General features: G+C 50.4%; 1 protein-coding gene across 1 annotated transcript in view; it reads left to right on the forward strand.

Annotated features, from left to right (window-relative positions):
* Window positions 1-10,264, forward strand: part of NXN (nucleoredoxin) — a 172,282-nt gene extending 162,018 nt beyond the window's left edge. The window contains exons 7-8 of the mRNA XM_043999727.1: window positions 940-1,064; window positions 6,261-10,264. Of these exons, the coding sequence (XP_043855662.1) occupies window positions 940-1,064; window positions 6,261-6,443 (308 nt within the window). The 3' untranslated portion in view covers window positions 6,444-10,264. The remainder of the gene's footprint in view (window positions 1-939; window positions 1,065-6,260) is intronic.
* The last annotated feature ends 2,643 nt before the right edge of the window (window positions 10,265-12,907 follow it).

Below are 12,907 nucleotides of genomic sequence, written 5' to 3' on the forward strand. Positions count from 1 at the left end.
TCCCTGTTCCCCCACCACGTTTGACTCCGGTGGCCCTGCCTTCTCCCCTGGTCCTCCCAAAGCTGGCCTTCCCCCCTCTTCCTCCCCCGTAGTCCCTAGTCTGGCCCATCCCTGAATCCAGGGCCCACAGCCGACCCAGCCCAGGGCTGCAGAGAGCCCCTCGGCGGAGAGAAAGAAGCAGCTCCTGCCTGGTAATGCCATGTCTCGTAAGGTAAGTGAGCTAGTAAAGGAGGCTTGGAGGAAGCCAGGCCAAGAGAGTTCTCCCGCCTACGGCAGCAGCAGAATTCCAGGCTCTGAAGACTCTGGGGAGGCCCAGGAGCTGGGATGACCGGCCCTGAGGGAGCCCAGGCAGGAAGCAGCAGCCTGGGATCAGAGCTCAGGGCTCCTTCCAGGGCCTCTGTCCGGCCTAGCTCAGGAAGGGACACATCTCCCGTGTGCCTGCGGATCTTGGATTCTCTGGGCAACATTGCCCTCGGCCTCCCCCTGGATCCCGTCATTTCTGATGGGAAGCCAGAGGTCTGAGATCAGAGTCCCGAGGGGGACCTTGAAGTGAAGGGGACCCTAGAGGTAACTGAGGCCCATAGCAGGTGAGAGATTGGCCCAGCTCTCTACTCCGCCACGCTGCCTCACACTGGGCTGAATACAGAGCACTGCGTGGTGTGGCAGAGGTCACCACCTGAATGGAGAAGAGCGGCAGCTTAGGGAAGGGTCTGCGGCATGAAGCGTAGGGAGCAGAGGGACAGGGAAGCCTGTAGCGGTAAAAGGCTGAGGAGTCTCGCAGGTCCCGTGGGGCTGCTCGGTGGCGGGCTGGGCCTTCTACAAGAGGAGCCCACGGCACCAAGAGGTCACCGTGACATCACGGGGCACTGCCCTGGTCTCATTGACCCAAACCACCCATTGACCTACACCCTCCTCTTCTCTCCCCCCCCCCCCCCCCAGATTCTGAGGATGACGGCGAATCCGATGCCGCCAAGCAGCTCATCCGGCCCATTGCGGAGAAGATCATCGCCAAGTACAAAGCCAAAGAGGAGGAGGCCCCGCTTCTGTTCTTTGTGGCAGGAGAGGTGAGTGAGGAGGGAACACCAAGGGCTGGGTGTCACCTGCTCCGCCGCCCCCCAAAGAGGCAGACTCTGGTTACGTCCTCCCCTCAAGGAGAGGCGGAGGCAGCGCTCGATCAGAGGTGAAGAAGGGCCCTTGAAGCCTAAGATCGGAGGAAACGTGTCCTAGCCAGGCTTCCATACCTACAGTGGTGCAGAACACTTGGTGGGGGCGGGGAGGCGGGAGATCAGAGGGCCTGGGTTCAAATCCTACCTTGGGCAAGTCTCTTGAACTTCAGGGGCCTCAGTTTCCTCGTCTGTAGGAGGGGGCTTCATTTGTTGGCCTCTAAGGTCCCTTCCATCTCTCAGCCTTTGGTCCTATGAAGAAATAACAGAGATGCACACCCAGGCCACTTGAAGGCGAATTCCAAAATTCCTCAGACACAGCCTTCTCATGATACGGCTGGGAGGGGCCTTGGAGACTGTCGCCACCCTCACTGCACAGGTGGGGGTGCTGAGGCCGAGGGAGGGGGAGGGACTTGCCCAAGGTCATACAGGAAGTCAGGTGGAATTCGAATCAGCTCCTTTGACTCCAGATCCTCTTCTCTGTTAGAGTTTGGGGGAGAGATCAAACCTGGAGATTGAAGTCGCCTACATTGAGTTGGGAATCGTAGGATTTATAGGTAGTTATGAGATCATAAATTCAGAGCTGACAGGGACGTCAGGGACCACCTTGTCCAGTGACCCCATTTTACAGAAGAGCAGACTGAGGCTAAGAGAGGGGGAGGGACTTGATCCAGGTCCTGGACCTTGAAGTGCCGTTCGCCAAGCTTGAGTGCCCTGACACCAAATTTGGCACCTTCTACTGTACTGCCGTGAGATGAATATGCCTGTGGCTTCCCTCCCTAGGAAAGTCCAGTGAAACTAAGACTAGGGCAAAGAGAAAGCGGATTTGGAAAGTAATTCTCTAGGTCACACCACCAGGGGTCCCAGGATCCATGGGGAATATACCAAGAGGGGAGTAAGTTCATCCCCCACATTCCCTTCCCACCTAACCGGGGAGTGTTCTCCCTGCCACACCTTCATAAGGTAGACTACCGTACCCTTCCTGACAAGAACTGGGGGAAGATTATTATTATCAGTCAGGCCACTGGAAAAATTCCTTTGGGTTCTAACAACAGGAAGCCAAACTAGGCCTTTTCAGAGCTCAGAAGTGAGTTTTTGATGCTCAAAGCTCAGAGCTTGGTGCCAGCCCTCGGGGTTTGCTTCCCAAGTCCATGAGCCCACTCCCCAGGGTGCCCCCAGGAAGCCATCTGGCATCAGGGTTCTCCCTCTGGATTGCATGGCACTGGGCACGGCAGTTAGGGGAGGCTCTTCTCCCTTGAGTGCCCATCTGTGAAACCTCGTTAGTTCACCTGATCCTGTGCGTGGCGTGCTTTTCTATTTTGGATGGGTGTCACTTCATGACCAGCCCACAAAGCGGTTCCCCATCAGAAGGGGCATGGCTTTGTTGAGGAGTGATCTTACCCAACACCTATGGAAATGCCAGTTCATAAATAAGTCAGTGTCTTCTGTGTGAGCTGATACCTGTCTCTTTGCCACACTCAGCCAGGCAGGTTGGTAGCTACAGCTCGTCCCTCTGTAGGCATGACTAGGCTCGATCCCGCACAAATGGCGAATCTCCTTACAAAATGGCTGAGGTCTGCACAGGGGCTCTTGGGCCCCTCCCCCAGTTCCTCTTCACAAACGTGCTCCCCTGCACAGAGGGTGCCACCCCCACCACCGCCTTTCCCAAGACAGTCCCAAGGCAGTCCATCCATAAGCTTCTTATTGAGAAACACAGATTTTGAAAAGTATCCCCTTCCAGCGGGTGCGCGCCTGCGCCCTGGGTCAGGCTGCAGCTGGAGGTCTGCCGTGTATTCATTTCACGCTGAGCTTGGTCCCAGGCGGGCAGAAACAGCAGGAAAGAATGGCTGAACACCCTGAATCACCCATTCATCACCTCCTCAATAGCCTCTCTGGCTAAGCCCATCTGGGCCCCTTCAGCAGGCCCAAGCTCCCCTGTTCAGCCCGGAGGTTGCAGGACAAAGAAAGCAAGTTCGAAAGGGCCCTCTGCCTTTGGCCCCACGCACAAAGAGGCTGGTGGAGGCCAGTTTGAATGGATTAAACTCCATACCCTTTATTTAGTAGTAGTATATTTAAACAGCCCCAAAGTGAAAGACAGGAGACAGAAGGAAGAGGAAGAGGAGGAGGACAGGTTCGAGCAACTTCTTCAGACCCGAGGCCACATCACGAGAAGCAGAGAGAGCAGAGGGGTCTGGCCATAAATGCTGCTGCCTGGCTTCCCTTACATGTACAGTGACCAGACTTTCCTGGATGGCCCCAGGTTTCAGGAAAGGAAGATTGAGTTTTATCATGGATTCACAAAAGTAATGTCCCTCCTTAGGCCACACGTCCTGACTTGGAGTTTAAAAGACATGGTTGGGGGGAGGGGGGGGGCAGCTAGGTGGTGCAGTGGATAAAGCACTGGTCCTGGATTCAGGAGATCCTGAGTTCAAATCCAGCCTTAGATACTTGACACTTACTAGCTGTGTGACCCTGGGCAAGTCACTTAACCCCCATTGCCCTGCAAAAAACAACAACAACAAAAAAAAACCAAATAAACAAAACAAAAAAAAAGACATGGTCGGGGCAGCTAGGTGGTACAATGGATAGAACACTGGCCCTGGACTCAGGAGGACCTGAGTTCAAATCCGGCCTCAGACACTTAATACTTACTAGCTGTGTGACCCTGGGCAAGTCACTTAACCCCAATTGCCTCACCAAAAAAAAAAACCACCCAAAAACCCAACAACAACAACAAAAAAGAGGGGGCAGCTAGGTGACGCAGTAGATAAAGCACTGGCCCTGGATTCAGGAAGACCTGAGTTCAAATCCAACCTCAGACACTTGACACTTACTAGCTGTGTGACCCTGGGCAAGTCACTTAACCCCAATTGCCTCACCAAAAAAAAAAAAAAAAGACACGGTCACTGGACCTAAGAAATGCTGGGCATGGGGCAGAGGAAAGAATGAGCCGAGCATCCCAGCATCCTAGATGTGGAGCTGAAAGGGACCTCGGAGGCCCTTTGGTCTATCGGGCAATCAACAAGGATTGAGTGCCTGCTATATGTTGGGGACACAAACATAAAGAAGGAGAATTCAAATAAGATAGTTAAAATACCAAGGCTTCAGGAGGGGGAGAAGGCACCAACAGCTGGGCTGGTCATCGGGAGGGGCCTCAAGTGCTGGTGGGGGTTGAGCATTCTAGGCATTAGGGTGGCCAGTGCAAAGGCCCAAGGCATAAGATGGAACAGAAATGCCTAGTCTGGCTGGATTGTGGAGTGCAGGTAGGGAAGTAATGTCCAGTGAAGCTGCAGAGAGGTTGGGGCCAGGTAGCAAACTAAACAGAGGACCGTCTTAGAGGCAAATGGGAGCCACTGGAATTGATTAAGTAGGAGAGTGACAGGGCACAGGGAAGTTAGTATCTTGGTCACAAACATAGCAGGTTGGAGGCAGGATTTGTACCAGGTCCTTTGTCTCCAGAGATGATGCTCTTTGTCCTGTCCATTCCTGCCATCCATCTCCCTCTATCCCCATCTCATAGCGACTGGCTTTATCAAGTTATCAGGGCTTTACCAGACTTCCCTGCTGGCCTCACTGTTGAGGCTCAGCTCTGTGGCTCTTTGGAATCTGCCCTTGTGCCCCACCCAGTCCTGGCCCACAGCACAGAGAAGAGCCCTTGCTTGGTGCTGCCATCTTGGGCAGAAAGAAGTCACTCCTTTTTGCCAAAAAAACAGGGACAGCCCCATATGAGCTCATGGGCTCAGGAAGCCGTGGACAAGGTTTGGGTGTTTGCTTCTCATATTGGGTATGAGTTTTGTTTTGTTTTGTCTTAATCCCCAGATGTCTTTAAACCATTTACCCAGGGCCAATCACGGATCATCTCTTTTCACTTCTAGACTTCCTAGGCTGTTGCCGGTGATCTCTTGTCACCCTGTCAACACAAGCTGGGTGGGGGAGCTGAGGGAGAGGGAGAAAGAGTGAATGAGAACATGATGTACAAGAAAACCAGAGCTTGATGTGCAAGCAAAACTTGTGGGATTCAGCACCTGAGAAAGAGCCTCACCCACCATCTTCCCTCAGGCTTGTCCCTCTGAAAGAGGAATGTTTTCCCCCCAGAAATCGGCTGTGGATCAGCCAAGGATGACCAAAATTGGGCAAAGGAGACGGGGAAGATGGTAGAAGAGAATTTTTTACTGCCAGGATACCACTGAGGTCTATAAAAACATCCTTTATGGTGAAACCACCCCAGAGTATATTCACAGTGAACTGCACAGCTTCTGCCATCATAGGGCCTGGGTTCAAATCCTGCCTCTGATGTTTACTAACTGTGTGACACTGGACAAGTTATTTAATTTCCTTGGGTCTCAATTTCCTTACCTACAAAATGAGGGGGTTGAACTAGATGGCTTCTGACAGCCCGTTGGCCATAAATTTGTGCTCCTATGAATTAACAGAGGGTAACAAGAGGATCCCCAAATCCAGTCCTATCTGACTTGGGGCATGCATTTCTTAGTACAGCTGCTTCTCCTCAGCCTTGGTCTTGTAGGACAGGACACCATCCTCCCTGGACAACAAGATGTCCCATTCCTTCTTAGACTAAGCCAAAGCCCTGACTCCAGCGAAACTGGCTTCTTTCTGAACCTGCTCTGTGGGAGCTCCACCTCCCCCGAGGGCCTCGAGATAATGAGTTCTTTATGTTCAAAAGACCTCGAGAGGCGCTGAAGGCATATTGGTCTCAGATGGTCCCAGTGTAGCGATGCATAATTAAGAGCTGACCATACGACAAACTAAAATGGACCAAACAAGAGCTGGGTAACCAGCATGTGTCCATACTATCATTAGAGCTGTTCTATAAAAGATGACTCATCTTGTGAGCTGGAAGTCCACCAGAGTGCTCAGCCAGGCCAAGCAGAGAGAGGCCAACCACGGCCGTTCATGGAGACACACGGGCCGCCGGCCCGTCCCCCGGCTGGTGAGCCTGGATGAAAAGGGGTCACTGGGGCTCTTGGCACACAGGCCAGTGAAGCAAAACCGAGGCCTTTCATACTGAACTAGGGGCTCCCTGTCTTCTTCTTCTCAACCCTGTTGGTTTTCTTTCTCCTCTGGTGCCTCTTCTAGGATGACATGACAGACTCCCTGAGAGACTACACCAACCTGCCCGAGGCCGCCCCCCTGCTCACCATCCTGGACATGTCAGCCCGAGCCAAGTACGTGATGGACGTGGAGGAGATCACGCCCGTCATTGTGGAGGCCTTTGTGAACGACTTCCTAGCAGAAAAGCTAAAGCCAGAGCCCATCTAACGGGACCTTGGCCTCCCTGGACATTATTTAAAACTCAGCGGCCGCCACCTCCTCTCCCCTTCCTCTGTGCCCTTGGACTTTGCAGCTGTGTTGTTGATGCACTCACTCCGCCTGATGTCTGACCTCTTTGTGGTGCCTTTTTTTTCTGAGTTCGGTCCTTCTCGACAGCTCCCTGAGGGGCGCCTCCTTCCAAATGGTGTCTTAGAGACTGCTTCTGCTCCACTGATCGTTTAGCCGGGCCAGAACTGGGCTTCTCAAGTGAAATCCTTTTAAGGGTTTCCTTCCCCCAGGTGAGGCAGCGAGCAGGCAGTCAATCTGGTCTTCAGCTTCTCAGCATCCTTTACACCTCTTCAAAGTTACTGCCCCCCCCCACACACACACACGCATGCATGAATACATACATAGGGCTCTTCAAGAGATAGAAGGGTGATTGTTGGTGGTGTCCATCTTTAGGTGTTCTTGTCTCTTGGCTAAAGAGAAGGAAGGTCACTACTTACCAACTCTAGGCTTCTTACCAGCAGCCTCCCAAGCCAAGAGGAGGCCTTCATCATTACTGGTGGTGAATAGAGCTGCAGGGAGAACCAAGACACGAGAGTCTCTCTTCTCCCCTCCCCCACTCTCCCCACACAGGGCCCACCTTCTCATAAGAACAGTCCCCCTCCCGCCTTTAGTTGGACACATTCTTCTCCCTGGTCCCTTGACTGAAGAATTTCGCCTTCTGTCCTCAGAGGGGTCCAACAACATGAGCCCAGACCCTGATGAAAACTCTTAAGACACAATCCCCCAGCTAAGATGGTGTTGGAGAACCCCATTGGGGTGTCCATGGCCTGGTGCACTTTTCTAGAGGCTTGTGAGCCTGGATCTGGCCACTGCTTCACTCACTGTGCCCCTTGGCTCTCACAAGATGAAAAGCACAAGACACATCCCTTCCCTAAGATGATCTAGCATGGCCCCCATCCTTACAGAGAAGGAAAATGAGGCCCATAGAGGTGGAGTGACTTTCCCAAGGGCACACAGGTAGTAAGTGGCAGAGTCAGGATTTAAACCCAGGTCCCCAGACTCTAAATTCAGTATTCTTTCCATGGCATCTCACTGCTTCCATCCCACAGTTAAACGTATGCATCCAAAAGAGTAGTGTTATCTGCAGCCAGGCATTTGAGGCCTCTGGAGAGGGCTGTGCCAGGCCTTCCCCTGCCTTGGGCACATACTGGCTTTTGGGAAAGAGCCCCCAGTCCCCTGGGGTGACTGCTTAGGGAAGACCCAGCTCCCTAAGAGGAAGCTCGTGACTTTGCTCACCCTTGCTGTGTTTTGTTTCATGTAGTTCAAAGGGTAGGAAGTTAGTCGGTAATGATGGCCCAAGTCTGAAATGCAGTCACTTAAAAAATAAAACAGGCACCTCTGGGTTTTTCACTGGTGTGTAGACTTCCTTTGTAAAGGGAGTTGATGGGTACTTATCCACCATCAACTTAACCTGCTTTCATCCCCTAGCAGTGTTTGTTTGTGTGCTGTTCACACAAGGCTGCTATGTCTTTTGAAGGGAAAAGAACAATTCTCAGGATCCCCGGGAAGAAGACTCCAGGCCACGGGAATCCCTTCCTTAAGCTCTCCAGAACAGCCATGGGGATATCAGTTCTCCATGGGCAGATCCAATGCTGCAGAAATGGGACCTGCCCTGACCCCTGACCCCTGGTCCTGATTTCAGATCTCTGAGTTTGGGGTGGGCATTGACTTGCCCATGGGCATGCACCCTTCCTTGTTGGAGATCAGAGAGAAGGGCAGAGACTCAATAGCAGTAATGACTGAGAAACTGTTAGCAGAGAGGGCATGACACCCTGAGTTCCCTGGGAACTACTAGATAAGGAAATGTCCTCTTCTGGGGATAGTCAGCACCAGCTAAGTAGCTTGCCCAGGGACACAGAACCAGTGTCTGGCAGAGGCAGGAACCAAACTCAGGTCTTTCTGGCTTGGAGACCTGCTCCCTGGATCGGACTGCTTCTCTTAGAGGCTGGTACTTGGAAGCCTTGGGCAAGGCCAGGCCCAACTAGAGATGGCAGCAGACACTGGTAATCCCTGCTTACTGGGGAGACTGAAGTCCAGAATTCTGAGTTTGCAGTAGGCTAAACCATTTGGGTGTCCACACTAAGTCTAGCACCAAGAAGGTAAGATCCCTGTCGGGGAGGAGGGAGGGAACCAATTTACCTAAGGAGGGTCAAACCAGCCTAGGTTGGAAACAGAGTAAATGGAAGCTCCCATCCTGATCAATAATAGGATCAGGCCCCTGAGTAGCTGCTGCACTTTTGATCTTTGAAGGCTGGGGATCCTGGCTCTAATTAAAAAAAAAAATACAGCCATCAGAAGCCCCCAAATCTGTCCTTGGTCTAAAGCTCACCTGGCCTCGGAACGGGAGAGTTCATGGTTTGCATTCCAGTGCTGGAGTTTAAATCTTAAGTGCTGCTCTTGTGGCTGAATATTTCCACTGGGGCTGAAAGGGGAGGTAGAGTGTCCTTCACCTGCATCTTTCCTGCAGCGGAGCAAAGGATCCTCTAGCCCACTAAGCAGTTGCATGTCTTCTGAAGCAAAAGGAACAAGGATTTCTGCCGGGCGATGCTGGGCTCCCCAGCCCCTGCAGGAGCTCTAAGTGGACACCAGCAAAAACAAAAACTAACCAGGCTATCTCCAGGGCTCTGCTGGCCTTTCCAGTTCTGACCGAAATGTACCTGCCAGATACATCAGCCGGAATCTGCTCCAAGGAGTATAGAGTGTCTTCAGTGAAGCGTGGGTTAGTTTCAGCCACCGCTGAAGGCCCAGCGTGCCTACTCTTCCTCCTAGTGCTTGTGCTCCGTGTGGCGGTTACTATACAACCACCAAGACCAGAAAAGGGGCCTGGCCTTCCCTTGCCTAAGGGTGAGACAGATCCAAGGGGTGTTGGAGCAAACAAAGTGGGTGGTCTGAGCAGCTTAGGAATACTGAAGAATACTGTAAAATTTGTGTCACTAATTAGAAGCAGGTGAAAACATCTTCTTCACCCTCTCTAAGGGTTTCTGCCAGCAGCCAGGGGAACTTCACCCTGTCCTTAAGAGTCAGGAAGGTGACTGGTTAAACATGTCACCCCAGGGTTCTCCTGTTTGTGTTCCCCACAATGACTTCCAGATCAGATCTTACCCATTTACAAGACAAAGGAGAGGTTTTCACAACTGTCACCAGCAATGAGGATCTACTTAGCAAAAATGATGGTGGGGGATGGACGGATGAATGTGGAGGAGGCAGAGCAGAAAACAGACCCACTGCCTGCAGGGCTGTGGGCTCCCTTTGGTTTGAAAAGAACTGGAAATGTCAGTTTTCCATTTCATGCAGTCAGTGACCCCCTCCCCAAATGCCAGCAAAATATGAACACTTTGGGCACCATCTTCACTTAGTCAAGATCCCAAGTTATGAGGCCGACTGTATTTTTTCCTTTTGTCTGACTAAGACTCTAAAAAGCTTTTCTTCCCTACCCCTCCACCCCTTCATTCACACAGCCATAGCCAGGCCTGTGTTTGTGGCAATAGAGTGATTCCCAAGGCAACAGATTGGAGTCTGTGGCATCATAAAGATTGGGGAAATGGGCCAGGAACAGATCAGCTGCACCCGTGTAGCACAAACAAGCACTTTCAAGTTGTTTATCATTGCTTGGCTTAGGAAGAAAAAATGTCTGCTGTCATATGTGTTTGTGTTCTGTGCACACACACACATAACCCCATGCGTCTGTTAGCAGTGCCAGCTAGAGCAAGGCCATTCCTCCCCCTCATTAAGCCAAGGGTACAAGACAGCAAACAAAATACCTTCAGGATGTTCATCTTCAGCCCTGCCTGGGGTAGAGGGGGAGGGTTTTTTTTGGGGGGGGGGGTAGTTCCAGTGGGGTTGGGTAGTCCTGGAGCTTCATGTTCCAAAGGTGCCTCCAGGCCTACTCTTTGATGGTTGTAATTTAAGGAGGGGAGAGTTTTGGGGTTTTTTTTTCCTTTGCTTCCTTCATGATCCACTTTATTGATATAGACAGGGACAGAAAAGGGCATTCCAGCTTCCCCTGGAGTGATCTGGTAAGTGAATACTGCTGTCTTTGAGGCCAAATGGCAGCTGTTTATTAGCCCTGTTATTAGGGTTAATGGAGCATATGCACATTCGTGGAGGGTAAAACATAATATTTTCCAGGAAACAAAAGGTTTTATTGTTTTGTTTTCTGAGCATTTTATGTGGAAAACATCATACTGGGTAAATTTCTTTCATGGGTATTCTGGTTGGAATTTTACCCTAAGGGGGACCTTATTACATGGTGGAAAGTGGGGAGGGGTGGCCTGGGAAGTAGGATCCATCCAAATCTTCCTCCAAAATGAGGGAGACTGGATGAGACTGGCTCCTTAGTTTCCTTCCAAGTTCTGAATTTTTGAGCATGAAAAATATCCAACTGTGGATTTACCGTCTGTTCTTCCAGGGCATCCCTGAGGGTGTGCTCTACCCACATATGCTTTAGAATGCACCGTCCTAAAAATGTCCTGCCACATTTAGACCGGGACCTGTTCTTTTCTTTCTTTCTTTTTTGTTTTTTTTGTGGGCCAATGGGTGTTAAGTGACTTGCCCAAAGTCACACAGCTAGTAAGTGTCTGAGGCCAGATTTGAACTCAGGTACTCCTGAATCCAGGGCCGGTGCTCTATCCACTGCGCCACCTAGCTGCCCCAGGACCTGTTCTTAAGGGCTTCTAGGTCTGCAATTCAATTTCAGTGATGTTGTGAAAGGAAAAAAAGTTTATTTCCAGGCCTGTGGACAAATACACAGCCCAAGGCAGGTGATGGCAAAATCTTGATGACAAAATTGTTTCTGGACTTTGGGGGGTGTGGAGGCGGGGCCAGGTAATGATGTCTGGGTCCAAAGAGATCCATTATTAATAATTATTTTCTCAGTTTCTCCCAAAAGGTTGGGGGGACTGATCAGCTGCTAAGCTGGGGCCCAGCAGGTCATCCTTATTTCTTAGGTATAATAATAATACAAAAAAGAAAGGTATCTCTGATACCTGATTTTTAAAAAATTCTTTTTCAATACCAAGTATAGATAAAACAGGAATCTCCAGCAATTTATGTAACTCATTTATGTTACATTAAAGTTTACAAAATGCTTTCTCTTCATAATAGCCCTGAGAAGTAGTGCAAATAGGAAACTGAGTCTGAAAAGTTAAATGCCTTGTCCAGGTCTCTATCATTAGTTCCAGAATTAGAATTTGACTCTAAGAGCCATTCATTCAACAAGCATTTATTAAGTACCTAGTATGTTCCAGATACTATGCTAGGTACTGGAGTGTGAATAGTAAAAACAGTGCCTGGCCTCAGGGAGCTTATATTCTATTTCAGAAACTGGTATATGCAAATACATTCAGAGGCAGCATGACAGAGGGGAACCCAGGGATCACAGACATTGAGCTGAAAGGACACCACAAGCGATCCAGTACAACACCCTCATTTTACAGGAGGAAGGACCAGAAAGAAGTGACTTGTCCAAGGTCACACAAGTAGTAAGTGGAAGAGCTGGACTTCAAGTCTGCTGAACCTCCTGGGTCCCTGTGCCCTGGGCTGGAATCTTGGCTCTGCTCTTTGGCACTTGCATCATCTGAAGTGAGGAATTTTATTTTTCCAGGCCTCAGTTTCCTCATCATAAAATGAGGGAGTTGGGCTAGAAGCCCCTTCAAGTTCCTTCCAGTTCTAAAGCTACAATCCTAAGACTTAGGATGATATGGCCATTTAAATTTTTTTTTTCTTTTTGATGAGGCAATTGGGGTTAAGTGACTTGCCCAGGGTCACACAGCTAGTAAGTGTTGTGTCTGAGGCCGGATTTGAACTCAGGTCCTCCTGAATCCAGGGCCGGTGCTTTATCCACTGCGCCATCTAGCTGCCCCTGATGTGGCCATTTTTAAATCCTTGAAAAATTTATCTGTGTATCTCCAAAGACAGGGAAGAAAGTGATTAGGAGTTATCAGTAGAGCTTTCCAGTGAAGGAAGAGGAGTGGTTTTCTGGGTTCTTGTAAAGGGGATTCCTGCTTCAGGTAGAATTGAGGCTAAATGGTTTCTGAGGTTCTTTTCAACACTGCCACACTTGAGGGGAAACCAAGGCACACAGCCAGAAACAGCACCTCCCCACCCTTTGTGGGGAGTGTAGTAACAGCTAAGTGACTGCTGATGTAGAACCTGGTGACTCATCTTTAATGCATTCAGTCTTTATACCACGGAGTAGATGAGAAGGCGCCACTTCTCTGAGAGTGAGGCTTTGGGAGTTATTGTTCAAAAGTTGCCCATCTCCTGAGCAAAGCACTGTTCTGAGCCATCCAGAGCCCTCAGCTCACCTATCCCTTCAGTTCTAGTCTATTACCTTTGATGCACTGATACAGAAGATAAAATTGTGCTAGAACACAGAACTGCCCTTAGCCCCAGGCCTGTAATGG

Source organism: Dromiciops gliroides, chromosome 4 (genome assembly GCF_019393635.1).
Source record: "Dromiciops gliroides isolate mDroGli1 chromosome 4, mDroGli1.pri, whole genome shotgun sequence".
Lineage (NCBI taxonomy): Eukaryota > Metazoa > Chordata > Mammalia > Microbiotheria > Microbiotheriidae > Dromiciops > Dromiciops gliroides.